Source organism: Stegostoma tigrinum, chromosome 28, assembly GCF_030684315.1.
Source record: "Stegostoma tigrinum isolate sSteTig4 chromosome 28, sSteTig4.hap1, whole genome shotgun sequence".
NCBI classification, from domain to species: Eukaryota; Metazoa; Chordata; class Chondrichthyes; order Orectolobiformes; family Stegostomatidae; genus Stegostoma; species Stegostoma tigrinum.
In genome coordinates, this window is record NC_081381.1 from 22,102,554 (window position 1) to 22,119,824 (window position 17,271).

Sequence of the window (17,271 nt, forward strand, 5' to 3'; positions counted from 1 at the left end):
AGGTGAAGACCATCAGGGAGTATATGAATTGTACATTGGGCATCGTGTTTATCTAATGATGCCTCTATTCCAATGTATTAAATGCTATGGCTTCAGAATCCCTCAGAGTTCAACAGAGGAACAGGAGGAAGCCATTCAGTTCCTTGAACCTGCTCCCCCATCCAATTATAACATGGAAGATCTCTATATTACTCCATTTACCAGCTGTTGTTTCACAATGCTTGATACACTTAACCTAACATGATTTTATTTCACTATGAAAGCTCCAGTTGTTTTCCAGTATTCACAGACCTCAGGGGGAGAATTTCTGATTTCAGCACAGTGGCTCGGCGATTAGCACTGCTACCTCACAGTGGCAGGAACCCTGGTTTGAATCCAACCTCGAGCTGTCTGTGTAGAGTTTGCATGTTCTTTCTGTGTCTGCATGGGTTTCTGCCAGGTATTCCAGTTTTCTCCCACAGCCCAAAGATGTGCATGATTGGCCAGGCTAAATTGCTCCGTAACGTCCAGGGATGTGCAGGTTAGGTGCATCAGCCACGGGACACGCAGGGTTACAGGGATAAGGTAGACAGATGGTTTTGGGTGGGATGCTCTTCGGAGGGTCAATGTGGACTTGTTGAGCCAAATGGCCTGTTTCCACACCCTGGGAATTCTATGATATGATTCTATGGTACTCCCCTTCCTGTGAAACATGTGACACAATTCTTACCCTAGAAATTCCATTTTAATATTTTTAACGCCTAAATTAGGTCATTCTTTCATACTCCGAATTCAAGGGAATAAAGGAAGATTTATACAACATGCATTAAGTTCCTCAAATCTGTTTAATTAAAATTAATTAGACAATGGCTGATCAATACCTCAGATTCAGTTATCTGATTTAATTGTTTACCCTTTTGATACCTAACACAATCCCAGAAATGGACAGCGTGTAAGTCTGCAGGGAGAGGACGGTCCCCAGAACACAGGTCAGATCTTAGCCATGCCATGTTTGACCCCATCGCTCAAGATCCTCCATAATTGGTCTAGGTGGCAATGGATCAACAATCTGTCCTTCACCTTCCCAGGGACATCACAGACTTGGCAGTGGAAGTTGGTTTGCACAGATTCCTGTCAGAGTATCATGGCTAACCACATGGAATTAATAATATCAGCCACTGTACAGGCTAATGGATGTGATAAAAACCGAAAGAACTGTGGATACTGGAAATCAGAAGCAAAAAACAGAAACTGCTGGAAAAGCTCAGCAAGTCTGGCAGCGTCTATGGAGAGAAATCAGAGTTAACATTTCAGGTCCCATGACCTTTCCTCAAAAGAATGTGATCTCACCAACATAGGAACATGCCTCTTTGCTTCTCTAACCTGGGTGATGAGAACATAGCTGATATGTGATGATCTATTTGCCTGTATCCTTTAATGATTTTTCCTTTGTTCTTTGAATATGGGCATTGCTGACCAGGTCAACATTTATTTCCTCTTGCTAAATACCCTTGAGAATGTATCAATGAGTCACCTTCTCCAAGAACAACAACCAAACAACATCAAGGCCTAGCTCCTGGAAAGGGGAGTTGCATTCAGAGAAAGAGCTTCTCGTGAAAATCTCCAACGGTCAGAACACTTAAATTACAGCAACAGTATTGTGCATGCTGGCAAAACATCATACTGTAATGGAGAAAACGTGGCAATCAATTTGCACACTGGAAGCTTCCACAAATAGCAATGGGGCTAATTACTACATAATCAATTTTTAATTAATTTAGTTGAGGGATAAATATTGGCCATGACTCCTGGAACAAATTCCCTTCTTTATTTTCAAAATAGTACCATTGGACCTTTCCACATCCACAAATGTACAGGCAGAGGTTTTGTTCAACATGTCATAAGAACAATACCAATGACAATGCAGCATTCCAGCAACACTCTACTGGCTATGTGAACCTTGGTCTTGTTCTCAATTAATCTGCATGTGCCTCAAGCTGGTAACACTAATAGATGAGGTTCCAGTTTAGATTTTAAATATTAAAGAGACACCATAAGCCATTTAAACCTTAAAATCAATAAAATTTAAATTGGATAAAGCAAAGTAAGAAACATAAACACAACAAAATTGAGCTGCTTGGATTTAGAAAGCTGGAATACCAACATTGATGGCCTGCATATGGCTTTTGGATTGCAGTTTGTAAGCCCCTGAAATTGGCTACTACAGGAACACAGCCACTATTTTAAATACGTTGCCACCCAGACAGATTATGACAGTTATACTGCATTGGCCCTTCAGACAGACAGTCAAACAGACACACACACATACTTTCACATGCAAGCATGCTCACACGCAGTGTTTTCAATCCTTAGATGGGAGTCTCTGTGCTGGAATAAATACTGGAAATTTCAAGTAATTACCCCATGAGGTAAATGCCAACTTAATTGCACTTTATTATATCTACAACATTTTATATTAACACAATATAGTATGTTACAACTAGGTGAATTTTTATTTGTCTTTTAGTAATGAATTCCATACACAATAAATAGTCGTTATTATATCAGCAAGTTATCCAATTGCATTCCATTCTTATTGAATTATCTTGCAAATTGAACTTCATCTGTTAACATTCTTGGCTTCACTATCTTCAACTGGAATGTCCACATCTTGTCAGAGCTAAATCTGCCTCCAATAAGTTCAGTTTCATCTTTTCTGCCATACAGTTCTGTTCTGTTCAACATCTCAACTTTTAAGAAGCTATACCTTTGCAAGATGCACATATCTGGTGAAGTACTTTCAACCTCTCTCTGACTTCCACACTGAACCTTGTCTCTCTCTACTATGATTTCTCACCTTTTTATCAGGGCCTGAAAGGTTGTAATTATTACCTGAGCCCCCCGAAAACTGGCAAAGAGACAAGAAGATTGGGGAAGTAAACCGTGGCTAAATGAATGGTATGGGAAAGAAGGGTTCTATTTCATAGGGCACTGGCATCAATACTGGGACAGTAAAGAACTGTACCTTTGGAACAGGCTCCATCATTATGAACCTGGGACTAGAATCCCTCTGGAAAGGCTCAATAGGGTGGTCAAACCAGTTTAAACCAGTTGGGGGCACAGGAGAATTTATTAAAGTTTCCAGATCAAGTAATAGGACAGAGAATATGGAAAGGGTCAGGAAGCAAACATCACACTCAGCAAATAAGGAAACAATATGAGAAGACAGGCAGTCAACGCAGATCTGGAGGTGTTGTACTTAAATGTGCACAGTATATGAAACAAAGTAAAGGAGCTTGTAGTGCAGATTAAAAGTGGTGGGTATGATGTGTGGTTATTACAGAGATAGGGCTGCTAGAGGATCAGGGCTAGGAGCTAGCTATCCAAGGATACATGTCATATTGAAAGGACAGGCAAATGGCCGCAGGGTATGGGGTTGCTTTGTAGCAAGACACTAAATTATATTCATAGTGTGAGATATTGTATTATGATTCTCTTTACCAACTCACTCACAAGCACACTATGTTTACTATACTGCATTCCCATTCACACATTCGTAAAACCACATTAAACTAAATTAAACATCCCTTCCACCCATTACTGCTTCTTTACACCTTTCCATTGCTATTGACCGAAAGCTGCAAGCAGTGTTTAGACCTGTTCCTGTATCAAAGGCTACCTCTAAATACGTTTTAATACTGTAACCTACTCACAACAATGTAATCACTGCCATTGTGTCTCCATAACTCACTCAAAACTATGGAAAGATTATAATATTAATTATACCTTAGCAACAGTCTCTCAGGACCCGAAAAGGTTACAGAACATCAAACAGTTCTTCCACTAGTATGTATTTTTTAAATACACATTAAATAGGGCCTGTAGCCCTTTAGGAAACTTACATCAAAACATCACTTCCATGAAACTGCATGAATAAGTGTGTAAGAGCTATCAAAACCGGCAACAGTAAATGAAGTCTCACGACTCTAGCTGCGGGAAATCAGTTTAGTATTTTCTGAAGAAGGGCCTCGGCCCGAAACGTCAGCCTTCCTGCTCCTCTGATGCTGCTTGGCCTGCTGTGTTCATCCAGCTCTACACCTTGTTATCTCAGATTCTCCAGCATCTGCAATTCCTACTATCTCTGAAATAATATTCTCTTCAGTTTTATTTAGGACATATACAATTTCTCACTTATTTAAATCATATAGATCTAGAATTTTTACTAACATCACTAACTTTAAAGACAAAAGAACTAACAACTCTTAATTATGCAAGTTCGGATCAGACAGACATTCTAATCCGTTCTCGAGTAACAGCTAGCATTTAGCAAGTGCTTAAACCATCTCCTGCTTCCCCAGGACAGGTGTCATGCAAACCTGTGTACAATAGATACATGTGACACCATAATGTTAAAATTTTAAAGTGTGTAAAAACTGTGTATAGAAGAGACTACTGTAAAACTGTACTTTGGGTTCTATCATCACCTCAAACTGTGCTACTGCAGACGTTCAATAATGAGGCTATTTTCACCACTCACTGATCTCAGTCATTACTAAACACAATCCCACAATAGCAAGAAGTGATACGGAGTCAAAAGACATCGATTCTGTGTGGTTAGAATTGAGGGACTGCAAAGGACAAAAGGCCATGATGGGCTTGATGTAAAGGCCCCCTAACAGCAGTCAGTATTCAATCTCTGCTACAAGCTCCTTTACTCTGTCTTGTATCCTGGGACTATTTGAGCACAATACCTTTAGTCCTGTGTAGACTGCATCTCTCCTCAAGGTTGTCCCCTTATTTGGGGCAGAAAATAAATCAGGGGATAGAAAAGGCATGTAAGAAAGGCAGTATTACAATAATCATGGGGGTACTTCAATATGTAGGTGGACTGGGAAAATCAGATGGACAGTGGATCCAAAAAATAGGAATTTGTGAAATGCCTACAAGGTAGTTTTTTTGGAGCAACTCATGATAGACCCCACTGGAGAAACAGGCAGTTCTGGATTTGGTGATGTATAATGAGGCATATTTGATGAGGGAGCTTAAGGAGAAGGAACTCCTGAGTGAAAATGATCATAATATGATAGAATTCACCATGCAGTTTGAGAGGGAGAAGCTGGAATCACACATAACAGCGTTATAACTGAGTAAAGGTAACTCAAAGAAATGAGGGAGGAGCTGGCCAGAGTTGATTGGAAGGGGAGCATAGCTGGGAAAACGAGGGAGTAGCAGAAGCAGGGGTTTGTGGGGTAATTCGGAGGCACATCGGAAATCTATCCCAAAGGAGAGGAAACATACTAAGAGGAGGACTAGGCAACCACAACTGTCAAGGGAAGTCAGGGATAGCATAAATACAAGAGATTAGTGGGAAGCCAGAGGATTGGGAAACCTTTAAAATCCAGCATAGAGTAAGTTAAAAAAAAGGCCATAAGCAGGGAGAAGTGTGAGGGCAGGCTAGTTAGTAGTACATAAAAAGATTGCAAGAATTTTTTTTAGATGTATTAAAGGTAAGAGAGAATCAAGAGTGGATGTTGGACTTCTGGAAAATGAGGCTGGAGAAGTAGCGATTTTGAGAAGAAAGGAATGGCAGAGGAACTGACTAGGTGGAAGACATCAGTAGCATTCCAGAATTTCAATGGAGTCAGGAGACAAAGATGAGTGTGATGGCCATCACTAAGGTGAGGTGCTGGGAAGCTGAAAGGTCTTAAAGTGGATAAATCACCTAGACCAGGTGGACCACACCCAGGATATTGAATGAATTAACTAAGGAGATTTTGGAGATGTTGTGGTGATCTTTCAAGAATCCTTAGAATCAGTGAAGGTCCCAGAAAACTGGAAAATGGCTAATGTAACACCTCTGTCTAAGTTTTGGGTTGTATCTAGGGAAGGATGTGCTGGCCTGGGAGGGGGTCTAGGGGAGATTCGCAGGAATGATCCCTGGAATGACAGGCATGTCATATCAGGAGTGGTTGAGGACTCTGGGTCTGTGCTCGATGGAGTTTAGAAGGATGGGGAGGGATCTCATTGAAACTTACAGAATACTGAGAGGCCAATATAGAGTAAACAAAGAGAAGATGTATTCACTTGTAGGAGAGACTAGGGCCTGATGGCACAGCCTCAGAGTGAAGGTACTACCCATTAGAACTGAGATGAAGAGGAATTCCTACAGCCAAAGGATGAAGAATCTGTGGAACTCATTGCCACAGAGACCTGTGGAGGCTAAGTCATTGAGTGTATTTAAGACAGAAATGGATAGGTTTGTGATTAGTAAGGGGATAACGGGTATGGGGAGAAAGCAGGAGAATGGTATTAGGAAAGATATCAAATGGCAGAACAGAATCGATGGGCTGAATGTCCTAATTCTGCTCTTGTATCTAATGGTCTTATGGTCTAAGGTAACACAGAGGGCGTGTCGGGTTAGTGGTGTTAGAGGCGGGGAGAGTGACAATATGAGGAAGATGTTGCAGGCAACAGTGAAAGTGGTGCAGCATGACCCTTGGTGGGAGGTGCGTACAGTAGGTGACATCGAATGAACGTGAGGTATTGGAGAGAAGATGATGGCACATATAGGCAGAGTGGAGAAAGGCTTGACCTTCTCCCTACAGCGCTGGGCATTCGTCTCTAGATGCCTGAGACCGGGTGGCAACCTAGGAACAGGCTGTAATTGTCTGGTGTTATGGTCTCCTGGGGTCAGCGCTACCAGTCTAGCAAGACCCCCAAGCCCCTGCTCACAAAGTGAGACTCTAATTTCTCCCATCTGCCACATCTGGGGCAAAGCTCAGGAGCTGCTAAGGGCAGCTCCAGACTGACGTGCTTGTCCGAGTGTACAATGGGCATTTGGAAATAACGTGGACATAAGGGATGCCAGTGAATTCTGGAATAGTCAGTGAGATGGTGAACAGTTTTGGGAACAGCACATGGGAAGATGAGGTGGAGGTCAAACGTGAAAGATGTAATAGACATGGTAGGTAATTAATGAGATGAATTTGGTAAGATACGGCAAGAGAATTCGTTGGGCCTCATGGCAACAGAACCTCCAGAAAACCCCATGTAACTTGGACTTTACCAAAACAAGAAAGATTCAGTCCCCAATTGAAACTGGATTCTGCCCACCTGTTGGAATAAATAGCCCAGGCATCCCACAATTGACTGTGTTACATCTGTTCCCCAACATTCGTTTGAAAGACTTTTTTTATTTTATTCATTCTTATTCTCATAAAATACAGGCTTTCCATATCGTTGTCCTTATAACTTCACACTCTATGTGTGATCTAAACCTTTCATATTCCCTCCCCCTCCAGTTTTCTCATTGCATTTCCTGAAAGCACAGGACACATCCTGCATTTACCATCCACAATCGTTGACCACCTCACCAAATCTCAACCAGTGTGGTTCCATACATGCGTTCAGTGTTTGAAGTGATTTTGAAATATGTGTTTTAATGTGTTATCTTTAGATATGATCTTTACTATTTGTCAGTTAGGGCGAGACATCAACCTGTTACAATATAAAGCCTCATTGTTTCTAATGATAATCGTTCTCATAAATACCTGCTGTGACAATGGCAGTAATGATAATGTTAAGCACTTCTTAGTATTATTTTATTATATTCTCAGCAATGGAACAAAGACAACTCTTGAAAAGTGACAAAATATGGAGTAACCAAAGTCCTAAAGAGTCAAGAATCAAAACGACTAGAATCTCATGAACAAAAAGGTAAAGAAACATACAAAGCAGAATAAGAGGAAGGCTTATGGTGTCTTAGACCAGCAAATACACCTTGAAAACCATTAAAATTATGATAACTACACAATTGAAATCTTAACAGAGACAACTATTTGGAAATACAATGCACGTTTCAAATAGTAGAATCAAGAATAGAATGTATAAACAAATTTCTACCAGTAAGATGTTGGCATATACTTCTGATCAAACCTGCATGAAAACCTTTATATAGTGTTAGATAAATGAAAAATAAAACAACAATCCCTCTGGTATGATTAATACCAGAAAAAAAATAAATTGCCGCTTGAATTTATAGAGAAAATACAAATAGCTGAAACAATTAACAATGAAGCACATGATGAACGGGTTCAAATGAAATGTCATGAAGTATATTTTATAAACTCCACTAATATTAATAACTTTGTCCAGACTTTCTGGAATCTTTCATTGATTTTTCTTGAATGAGATTCATGAAATAAGTGTCCTGAGAGATATCCATGCAAAATTATAAATTAAACAAGAGGTGTTAAAACCTCATATGGCAGTCAAATATCATTCACCAATACTACAATCAAATATTTTGCACTGCTATTGCATCCAAGTATTACCTACTGATACCACGGCCAGGCAGTGCAGGTCAGCATGACAGCACCTCTGGCATCATAAACCCAGTGTCTATCTCACACTGCCAGTGTTTATGGCACAACATCGTGGGCCGAAGGGCCTGTTCAGTGCTGTACTGTTCTATTCAATTTCCCGCACCTAACTTCTACCCACAACCTATCCTAGCACCCAATACCCACCTGTATTCTACTCTCTCACACCCAACTCCTGACTACATTCTCATCACTAGCACCTATTTCTCCTTCATATTTTAATTTCCAAACCCATTTCGTTCCATGTTCTAAGTTCCAGTGCCCATGTCTCTCTCCCACTCTGTCTATCTCTCCTTCTCTCTTTCATGTAACAACTAAAGGTTGTGCGCTTGAAATATATCGATCTCCTTGACCACTTTCAATTGATACATAATCCACGGAGCGATCAGGTGCTTGATTTTCTCCCCCTATAATTTAATGATATTTGACATACAAATTGTGATCAACAGAAGCTCAAATCATTTTCAGGATAAACAGCTGATAAACCCATCATGTAAATGGATTACCATAGGAAATGATATGATTTCAGCTACCCAATAAATCTATTTCAAACACAGCAGTTCAAGCCAAAATTTAGTGTTCATAACAAGCTTCAAACAAATTTCACGTCACAGTGCTCAAAAGCTCAAATGCCCAATGTACATTATCCCTACCTTCACAGGTTTTCCCATCAGCCTTCAACTTCAAACCCTCCTGACACTTGCAGTAGAAATTGCCAATGGTGTTACAGCATTGACCTTCACACCCTCCATTGTCCTCTTCGCATTCATTCACATCTGTAAAACAAAGCACACACACAATCTCAGCATATTGTCTATTTATAGAATGTGAGGCTGGATGAACACAGCAGGCCAAGCAGCATCTCAGGAGCACAAAAGCTGGTTATTCCAGTTCCCTCTCCCCATCCCCCTCTCTGATGAAGGGTCTAGGCCCGAAACGTCAGCTTTTGTGCTCCTGAGATGCTGCTGGGCCTGCTGTGTTCATCCAGCCTCACATTTTATTATCTTGGAATTCTCCAGCATCTGCAGTTCCCATTATCTCTGATATTGTCTATTTGATGTCTTCACAGAGACTTCGAATGAGGCCATTTAGTACATTGTGTCCACATCAGGCTCTTTGCTACAGCCACATTAATCTCACTAACCTTGTATCAAATATTTAATCCATTTTATTTGGCAAAGGTCTGGGGAACGGTGAGTGAAAATAGATCACTGAATGCCTGATTTATATGGCTAAAGGCACAGAAAGGTAAACCTTTAACTCAATGGATACCCCTCTCACCTCCGAGTCATAAAATTGCATCATAGAATCCCTACAGTGTGGAAACAGGCCCTTTGGCCCAACAAGTCCACACCGAACCTCAAAGCATCCCACCCAGACCCAACCCGCTATAACCCACCTAATCTACATATCCCTAAACACTACGGACAATTTAGTATTGCCAATCCACCTAGCATGCACACCTTTGGACTGTGGGAGGAAACTGGAGCACCCGGAGAAAACCCACACAGACATGGGGAGAACGTGCAAACTTCACACAGACAGTCACCCGAGGGTGGAATCGAACCCGGGTACATAGAACATAGAATAGTACAGCACAGTACAGGGGAGGCATACTGCCCTATCTGAGGTGCCATCTATTCAATGAGTTATTAATCAATGATCAGACAGACCCAGCATGGATTTGTGAATGTTTGACAAATCTGTTGGAATTCTATGAAGATGTAAGTTGTAGAGTTGACAAGGGGGAGCTAGTTGGTGTGGTATATCTGGACTTTCAGAAAGTGTTTGACAAAGTACTGCATGAGAGATTATCGTGCAAGATTAAAGCAGATAGGATTGGGGGAAGTATATTGAGATGGATAAAAAAACTGACTGGCAGAGAGGAAACAAAGAGTAAAACTTAATGGGTCCTTTTCAAATTGGCAGGCAGTAACTAATGGGGTGCCAGGGAATCGGTGCCGGGACACCAGCTATTCACGATATAGCTGGATTTGGATGAGGGAACTAAATGTAACAACTCAAAGTTGCAGATGATACCAAGTTGGGTGGGAGGGTGAACTGTGATGAAGATACAGAGATCCTTCAGCATGATCTGGCCAGGTTGGGTGAGTGGGCAAATCAATGGCAGATGCAGTATATTTTGGATAAATGTGAGGTTATTAACTTTGGAATCAAAAACCTGAATGGCTGTAAATTGGGAGAGGGGAGCGTGCCGTGGGACCTGGGTGTCCTTGTGAACCAGTTGCTAAAGGTAAGCATGCAGGTGCAGCAGGCGGTAAAAAGGCAAATGGTATGTTGACCTTCATTGCGAGAAGTTGAGTACAGGAGCAAGGATGTGTTGCAGTTACACAGGGCCTTGGTGAGGCCACCTCTAGAATATTGTGTGTACTTTCAGTCTCCTTTTCTGAGGAAGGATGTTCTTGCTCTCAAGGGATTACAGCAAAGGTTTACCAGGCTGATTCCAGGGATGGCAGGGCTGACACATGAGACAAGATTAACTAGGTTAGGATCATTTTTGCTGGAGTTCAGACAAAAAGAGATTCATAAAATGGTAACAGGACTAGACAGAGTCGATGTAGGGAGGATGTTCCCAATGGTGGCTATGTCCGGAACCAGGGGTCACAGTACGAAAATTCGAGGTAGACAATTTAGGACGGAGATGAGTAGACATTTCATCACCCAAAGAGTGGTGAGCCTGTTGAATTCATTACCACAGGAAGTGGCTGATGCCAAAACATTGAATGTATTCCAGAGGCAGCTAGATATAGCACTTGGAGCGAATGGCATCAAAGGTTATGGGGAGAAAGCAGGATTAGGCAATTAAGTTGAATGATCAGCCATGATCGTGATAAAAGGCACAGCAGCCTCAAAGGGCTGAATGGCTTCCACCTGCTCCTATCTTCTACGTTCCTATGTTTCTCAGGTGGGCTTAAAAGATCCCACAACAGAGAACGAGAATTCTTACCACTGTTTTGGCCAATACTTACCCCACGACCAACATAATGATAAAACATTATCTGGTCGTTATCTCAAAGCTACTTGTGGGACTCTACTGAGTGTGAATTGGCTAAAAGATTTCCAACATCACAATGATTATACTTCAGAAAAAAAATTCTTGGATAGTAAAATGCAGGGGAATTTCTTGAAGGATGATTTATAAACAGATTTGGAACGTGTCTATAGACCTGTATTTGAACTTTTGAATCAATTGTACTTCCACATCAATATAAAGAAAACTACATGTTACATTTATATAATGCCTTCAACATTGTAAAACAGTCTGTCACGCTTCACAGCATCGATGATCAAACAAATTTGCCATGGGGCCACATCAGGGGAATTAGGACAGTTCAATAATAATACAATCAAAGAAGTTGGTTTAAAAGATTGTCTTAAAGGTTTAGAAAAATAGAAATGCAGGCAGGTTGTGAGAGACAAAATCAATCCTCACAAATAGTTCACTGTGTTCAAGGGTGAAATACAAGGTGAAGCAGAGAAGGCCTTCAGGCTGTGCCATGAGACATTGGTGCTTAATGTAACTTTTCTCTCCATTACTTAAGCAATGACATTAACAGATTCAAAGTAAGCAAGTCAAACATTTTATGAAAACAGCAACCAAATCAGTGTCTGAAAAATGCACTTGACCATAGTAGCCTCAAGTTTAGCAGAATAAGGAGTGTCAGGGAAGAATGTTTTCATCCCATAATTGAGCTCAAGAAGCCACTGGACATTTTGTTTGGAGAGAGAAAAGATTGAGTTTACAGTGAGTAAGTGGCTAGGGCAGAGTAATCTGTAATCTGTTCTGAAAAGGGTCAGTGGACCCAGAACATTAACTCTGCTTTCTTTCCATACATGTTGCCAGATTGGCTGAATTTTTCCAGCAGCTTCAATTTTTGTTCCACAGTTTATTGATTTTGTAAAGGAGTCTAATGACCTAATGTCACCCAAATCTTCAGCCGACATTTCAGACTGAGAAATAAACAATTTGTCAAGTATAATGTGTACTCTATAATGTACTGCACACAAGATGAAGGTTAGCGCTGTAAACTGTCAGAGGCTTCATTCCTCACATAGTTTATAGTGGATTTTTTTAGAATCATAAATGTTTTTCATGCTTTCTACATGTTGATATAGTTTAATTAAACGTCAGGCATAACTCAAACAAGCTCCCCTGGAAATGGCAGCAATAGTTGATATTGATACATTTAAATGAAAATTAGATATATTTAAGATTCAATATATTAATAAATTGAGACATGGCAGTTATAAGTGTAACATGGTCAGTGAAACAGCTGACATTGAATCTCAAGATAACCCCAAGCTTTCCAGCGCTGGGTGTTCCTTACCTCACATTGGCTCTGTAATAGATTAACTGATAAGAGATTAATTGTTGTGATAAGTTAACTCCATTATTGTGTATCCTGCTAGAGGGCAAAGTAGGTACAAATTGATCGTTTTTAACCTAACAGCTCCTCCATTTTAGTTAGGTGATTAATATATACAGTGTTTAATGTGTGGTGACAACCTTTGTAGGTAGTCTAGGCCTCCGCACAGATGCCCAAAGCTGGCAAGAAAAGATGTTGTTCAATGTGCAACTGAATCTGGCTCCACTGTGCTAAGATAGCTGACCACTGCTGGAGTAGCATTACAGAATATATTTCATTTCTGAGCTGGGAATAAGATATAAAAGTTGTCAGGTTTTTGAGGGCATGATACGATATATAATTGAGTCAATGAACACCACTAACATGGACCTCCTATAGGTATTGGACCATACAAGAGGTGGTTAGCAAATAAAAGCACATGGTTAGCACTGCTGCCTCACTGTGCCAGGGCCCAGGTTCGACCCCAGCCTTGGGTGACTGTCTGCGTGGAGTTTGCACATTCTCCCCGTTTCTGGATGTGTTTCCTCTGGGTGCTCTGGTTTCCTCCCATAGTCCAAAGATGTACAGGTTAGGTGGATTGGCTATGCTAAATTGCCTGTGGTGTCTAGGGTTGGATATGCAGGGAGAGGGTGAGGGTGAGTCTGGGTGGGGATGCTCTTCTGAGGGTTGGTGTAGCGTCGACGGGCTGAATGCTTTGCTTCCACACTGTAGGGATTCTATGATTCAATGATTCTTCTGTCCTGAAGAAGTGTCACTGACCCTGAAATGTCAATCCTGTTTTTTCTCCATACATGCTGCCAGACCTACTGAGTACTCCCAGCGATTTCTGCTCTATGTTTCTGACTTCTGGTATCCACAGTTCTTTGTGTCTTTTTTTAATAGCACATGGAATTGGGGGCAATCTAAAACATGAATCAGGAATTGGTTAGGAGATGTGAGAGTCAAAGTAACATGAATATACATTCCAAATAATAGAACGTATAAGTGGTGTTTGCCAGACACATTTGTACAGGAGCCTCACTTTTGCACCATATTCATCAATAACTAAAATGAAGGAATAGATATCTAAATTGCTTTGGTGGCAAAAATAGTAAGAGGGCATTGCTCAATTCAGAGAATGGGAAAAACCGTGGCAGCTAGAAGTTCAACGCTCCATTGCAAAGCATCCCTGAGCTAAGGATAAGATGAAAATGCACAATGACTGGGTGTTAATCTTTCCCAAGATGGACAAATCCTACAGGGATCAGAGTCAGATGACTATCTACTGACCTGTGCTGGACACGGGGTTTTGAGTGACGGCACCATTGATTGAAGTCAAGTCCTGCAATGCCTCCCATGGAAGAACAGCCTAGCAATGTTTACTAGTTATTTACTCACATTTGAACACTGGCCACATGGATCAGTTATTGTGGGAGAGTGGGGAGCGGTTCAGGGAAGTGCACCCAGCTACTTTAGAAGAGAAATTAGAGAAGGGAAGACAGAGGAATTCCAAACATCTGTTAGTACTACATGGCAGTAACAATTTTCTCAAGCGGGGAAATGTTTTTCATACGGCATGGACCTTGATGGCGCCAGAAATGATCAAACCAAATAGAATAGTCTGGAGTCCAACTCCAGTGGCTCACACAAAACCGATTCATATTCCATTGCTTTAGCAAAAACAAAAGGGATAGTGTCTCCTTGGCTCAATAATCACACAGGGAGACAATATCCAGGGGAATTGAGACTCCGTGTCAATGGAAAAGGATTACGAGCTGGGACTGGAGCTGGGGGGTGGGGATGGAACATTCTACACAACACCACCCCCAGCCCTCCCCCACCATACAGAGCTCAGCATTAGATGGATGATTGCTGCAGGAGCTCTAATTACAGTGGGGCAACTGAGAGCATCAAAACTGCCATCTGCAGGGAATGAATGAATCCAGGGACTGGAAGAGGGCAGGAGGAGGAACCTCACTGGAATAGACGCAAAGTAAGGCAGCACATCTGTCAGTTATTAAGACAGCCTGCTTGCTTCCTGCTTGTCACCGAAACAGCTCTGTTATAGATCTCTGTTTGAGGGTTGGAATGTGTAACATGGCCCATAATTACCATGTGAAAAACGATATTAATAAGCTGATAGCTGGCAGGCTGTACCAAAGATTGTTTGCGGAGTATTGGGAGCAATGGATAATTCCAAGCTGCTGCTTGCCAAGCCACCTTAGGCGCAAATCTGACAGGCCTCACTGAGGGGGTAGCACTCTTGTTTCGGAGTTAAAGCGTTGTAATTTCACTTTGGCTAGCACTCCAAATGTAGTACCGAGGGATTGCTGCACAGTTTGAGGTGACTCCTTTGGATGAAATGTTAAATAGCGGTTTGCATTCACAGGTGGTCCGTAAGCGATTCCAGAATGTTTTGTGGAAGAGGAGTAGAGGAATTCCCTCAATGTTCAGCCCAAAATTTACCCTTCAACTATCACTTTAAAAAACAGCTTATCTAGTAAGTTGTTTCTTTGCTACATTGTGTGATCTTGCTGTGTCAAGGTTGGCAGCATTTTTCTTACATTAGAATAGACACTGCCAAGGTACCGTATTTGCAGTGAAGCACTTTAAGATACGTGGAGGTGGTGAAAGGCGATATATAAATGCAAGTCTTCCTTCTTTCCTTTGATCTACTGTTTGCATGGAATGTGATTCTAAGCAAAGAATGCTTCCAATTTCAAGTAAGATCAGCTCTCAGATCAGACATTAGGCTATTCCAGCATTATAAAAACTGATACAGCCCCTTCACTCAATATGTGGATATTGGAGTACACAGGTTTGCAAAGATTGTACTTTTTTATACTTCTCAGCAATTTTTAATTGTGATATGAAATGAGAAGAAGACTGTTTAAAAACCAAGCATTATTGAAGGATTACTGTATGCTTTTGAAATCAAGTTATCTGACATCATTGTAAAAACTGCTTAGACAGCTGCTGGTTCAAACACTAGTGAAATAAAGTGCAGACAGGCTCAAGCCAAGGCTGTGTACAAATGGAAATTCAGCAACATATAGGGGACTGATTGGTCTGGAGATTAGTGACCAGTTACGGATGATCAATGTTTTTACACCGCCAACAACTATGCGATTGATTCATGGGTAACTGAACAGCTTGGAGCTGCAAACAAGGTCGGGAGAAGCCATGACATCTCCATAAACCATGTTCTGTGCAGTATACCCACTTTAACCCTGAAGGAAATCAGTTTATATTATCTTCAACAATTGCTGTAAGCTGTGGCTTTTAATTAATAAGTTAGAGATCGTTTTTAAGTACAAATCAGACACTTATGCCTCCTACAAACCAGTGAAAGCATCCAGAGAAGGAAGACTGAGAAACAGCATTCTAATCAGTACAAGAACCATCTCAGCCGGTCCTGTGAATAGATACTACTGAACTGATTTCCTAGCCTTTCCCTTTTCCTTTTCCACCCAGTTTTCCTGTCTATGTCTTTGTGTCTGTATATGTGTGTGTGTGTGTGCATGTAAGGGGAGTTTATAAGAGGATAAAGTTTTAACTAATTGAGATTATAGGTTGACAATTTGTGATTATTTACGTGTAGCTAGAGTCTATTTACCTGCAATAAGTAACAATTCTTGCTAAGGACAGAACTTTGGTCTGTGTTTGCAATTAACCTGTGTCTAATGGTTAGGTAAATTAGGGAATTCTATGTATGTTGTTTAAAATGTTATATTTTATTTCGAGTCTGGGAATAATAGGGCTTGAATTCCAGCATGCTACCCCAGTGAGACGTAATAGATTATGTATTGAACTAGTTAATCCATAGAAAATAATTTTGAATCCTGTCGTGGCTAATTCTGATCATTTTTAAAAACTATCTATAATTTATTTGTTCAACATTAACTGCCTAATTCTAATTGCCCTTGAGAAAATGGTACTCAGCTACTTTCTAGATCTGTTGCAGTCCCTGAGTTAAAGAAGAAAAATAGGCTTAACACAGATGTCAAGTGGTAAATATAATTGAGAACCAACTTGAATACAGAAGGTTCGAAAGGGAGGTACAAAAAGCAAATGCAAGAAATAAACAGGAATTGTTATAAAAAGAATAACAGTTAACATAATGGGTGATCCCTAAATCTTCTATAAGCAAATCAGTAGTAAAAATATGGTAAAAAGGGATTAGGACTGATAAAATATTCAAAAGGAAACTTACACATAGAGACAAGAAACATGGCCCAACAATTAAAGACCAGTCAGTTCAATGTCAGAGGTGCTGAAATTTCTAAAAACAATTATTAGTATAAGTTACATGGGAAAATGTGGGCTGATTCAGAAGACTCAGCATGAATTTGTTCAGGGAAAATCATAACTTGCTAAAAGTTTTGAAGGATTGATGAGGACAAGGCTGCTGGGACAGTGCCACAAAACAGACATGTGAGATAAGTTATAGGTTCTGGACAAAAAGGAATAAGAGCAACATTGATACAAAATTGGCTGAGGAAACAAGACAGTAATGGTTAGTGGGTTTATTTTAGTCTGGAAGA

The 17,271-nt window shown here is 40.7% G+C and overlaps 1 protein-coding gene across 3 annotated transcripts in view; it reads right to left on the bottom strand.

The window, feature by feature from the left end:
* LOC125466575 (multiple epidermal growth factor-like domains protein 6) overlaps window positions 1-17,271 on the bottom strand; it is a 433,777-nt gene that overhangs the window by 228,051 nt on the left and 188,455 nt on the right. For all 3 annotated transcript variants that reach the window (XM_048561224.2, XM_059638102.1, XM_048561225.2), the window contains one exon: window positions 9,014-9,136. In XM_048561224.2, coding sequence (XP_048417181.1) covers window positions 9,014-9,136 — 123 coding nt within the window. The remainder of the gene's footprint in view (window positions 1-9,013; window positions 9,137-17,271) is intronic.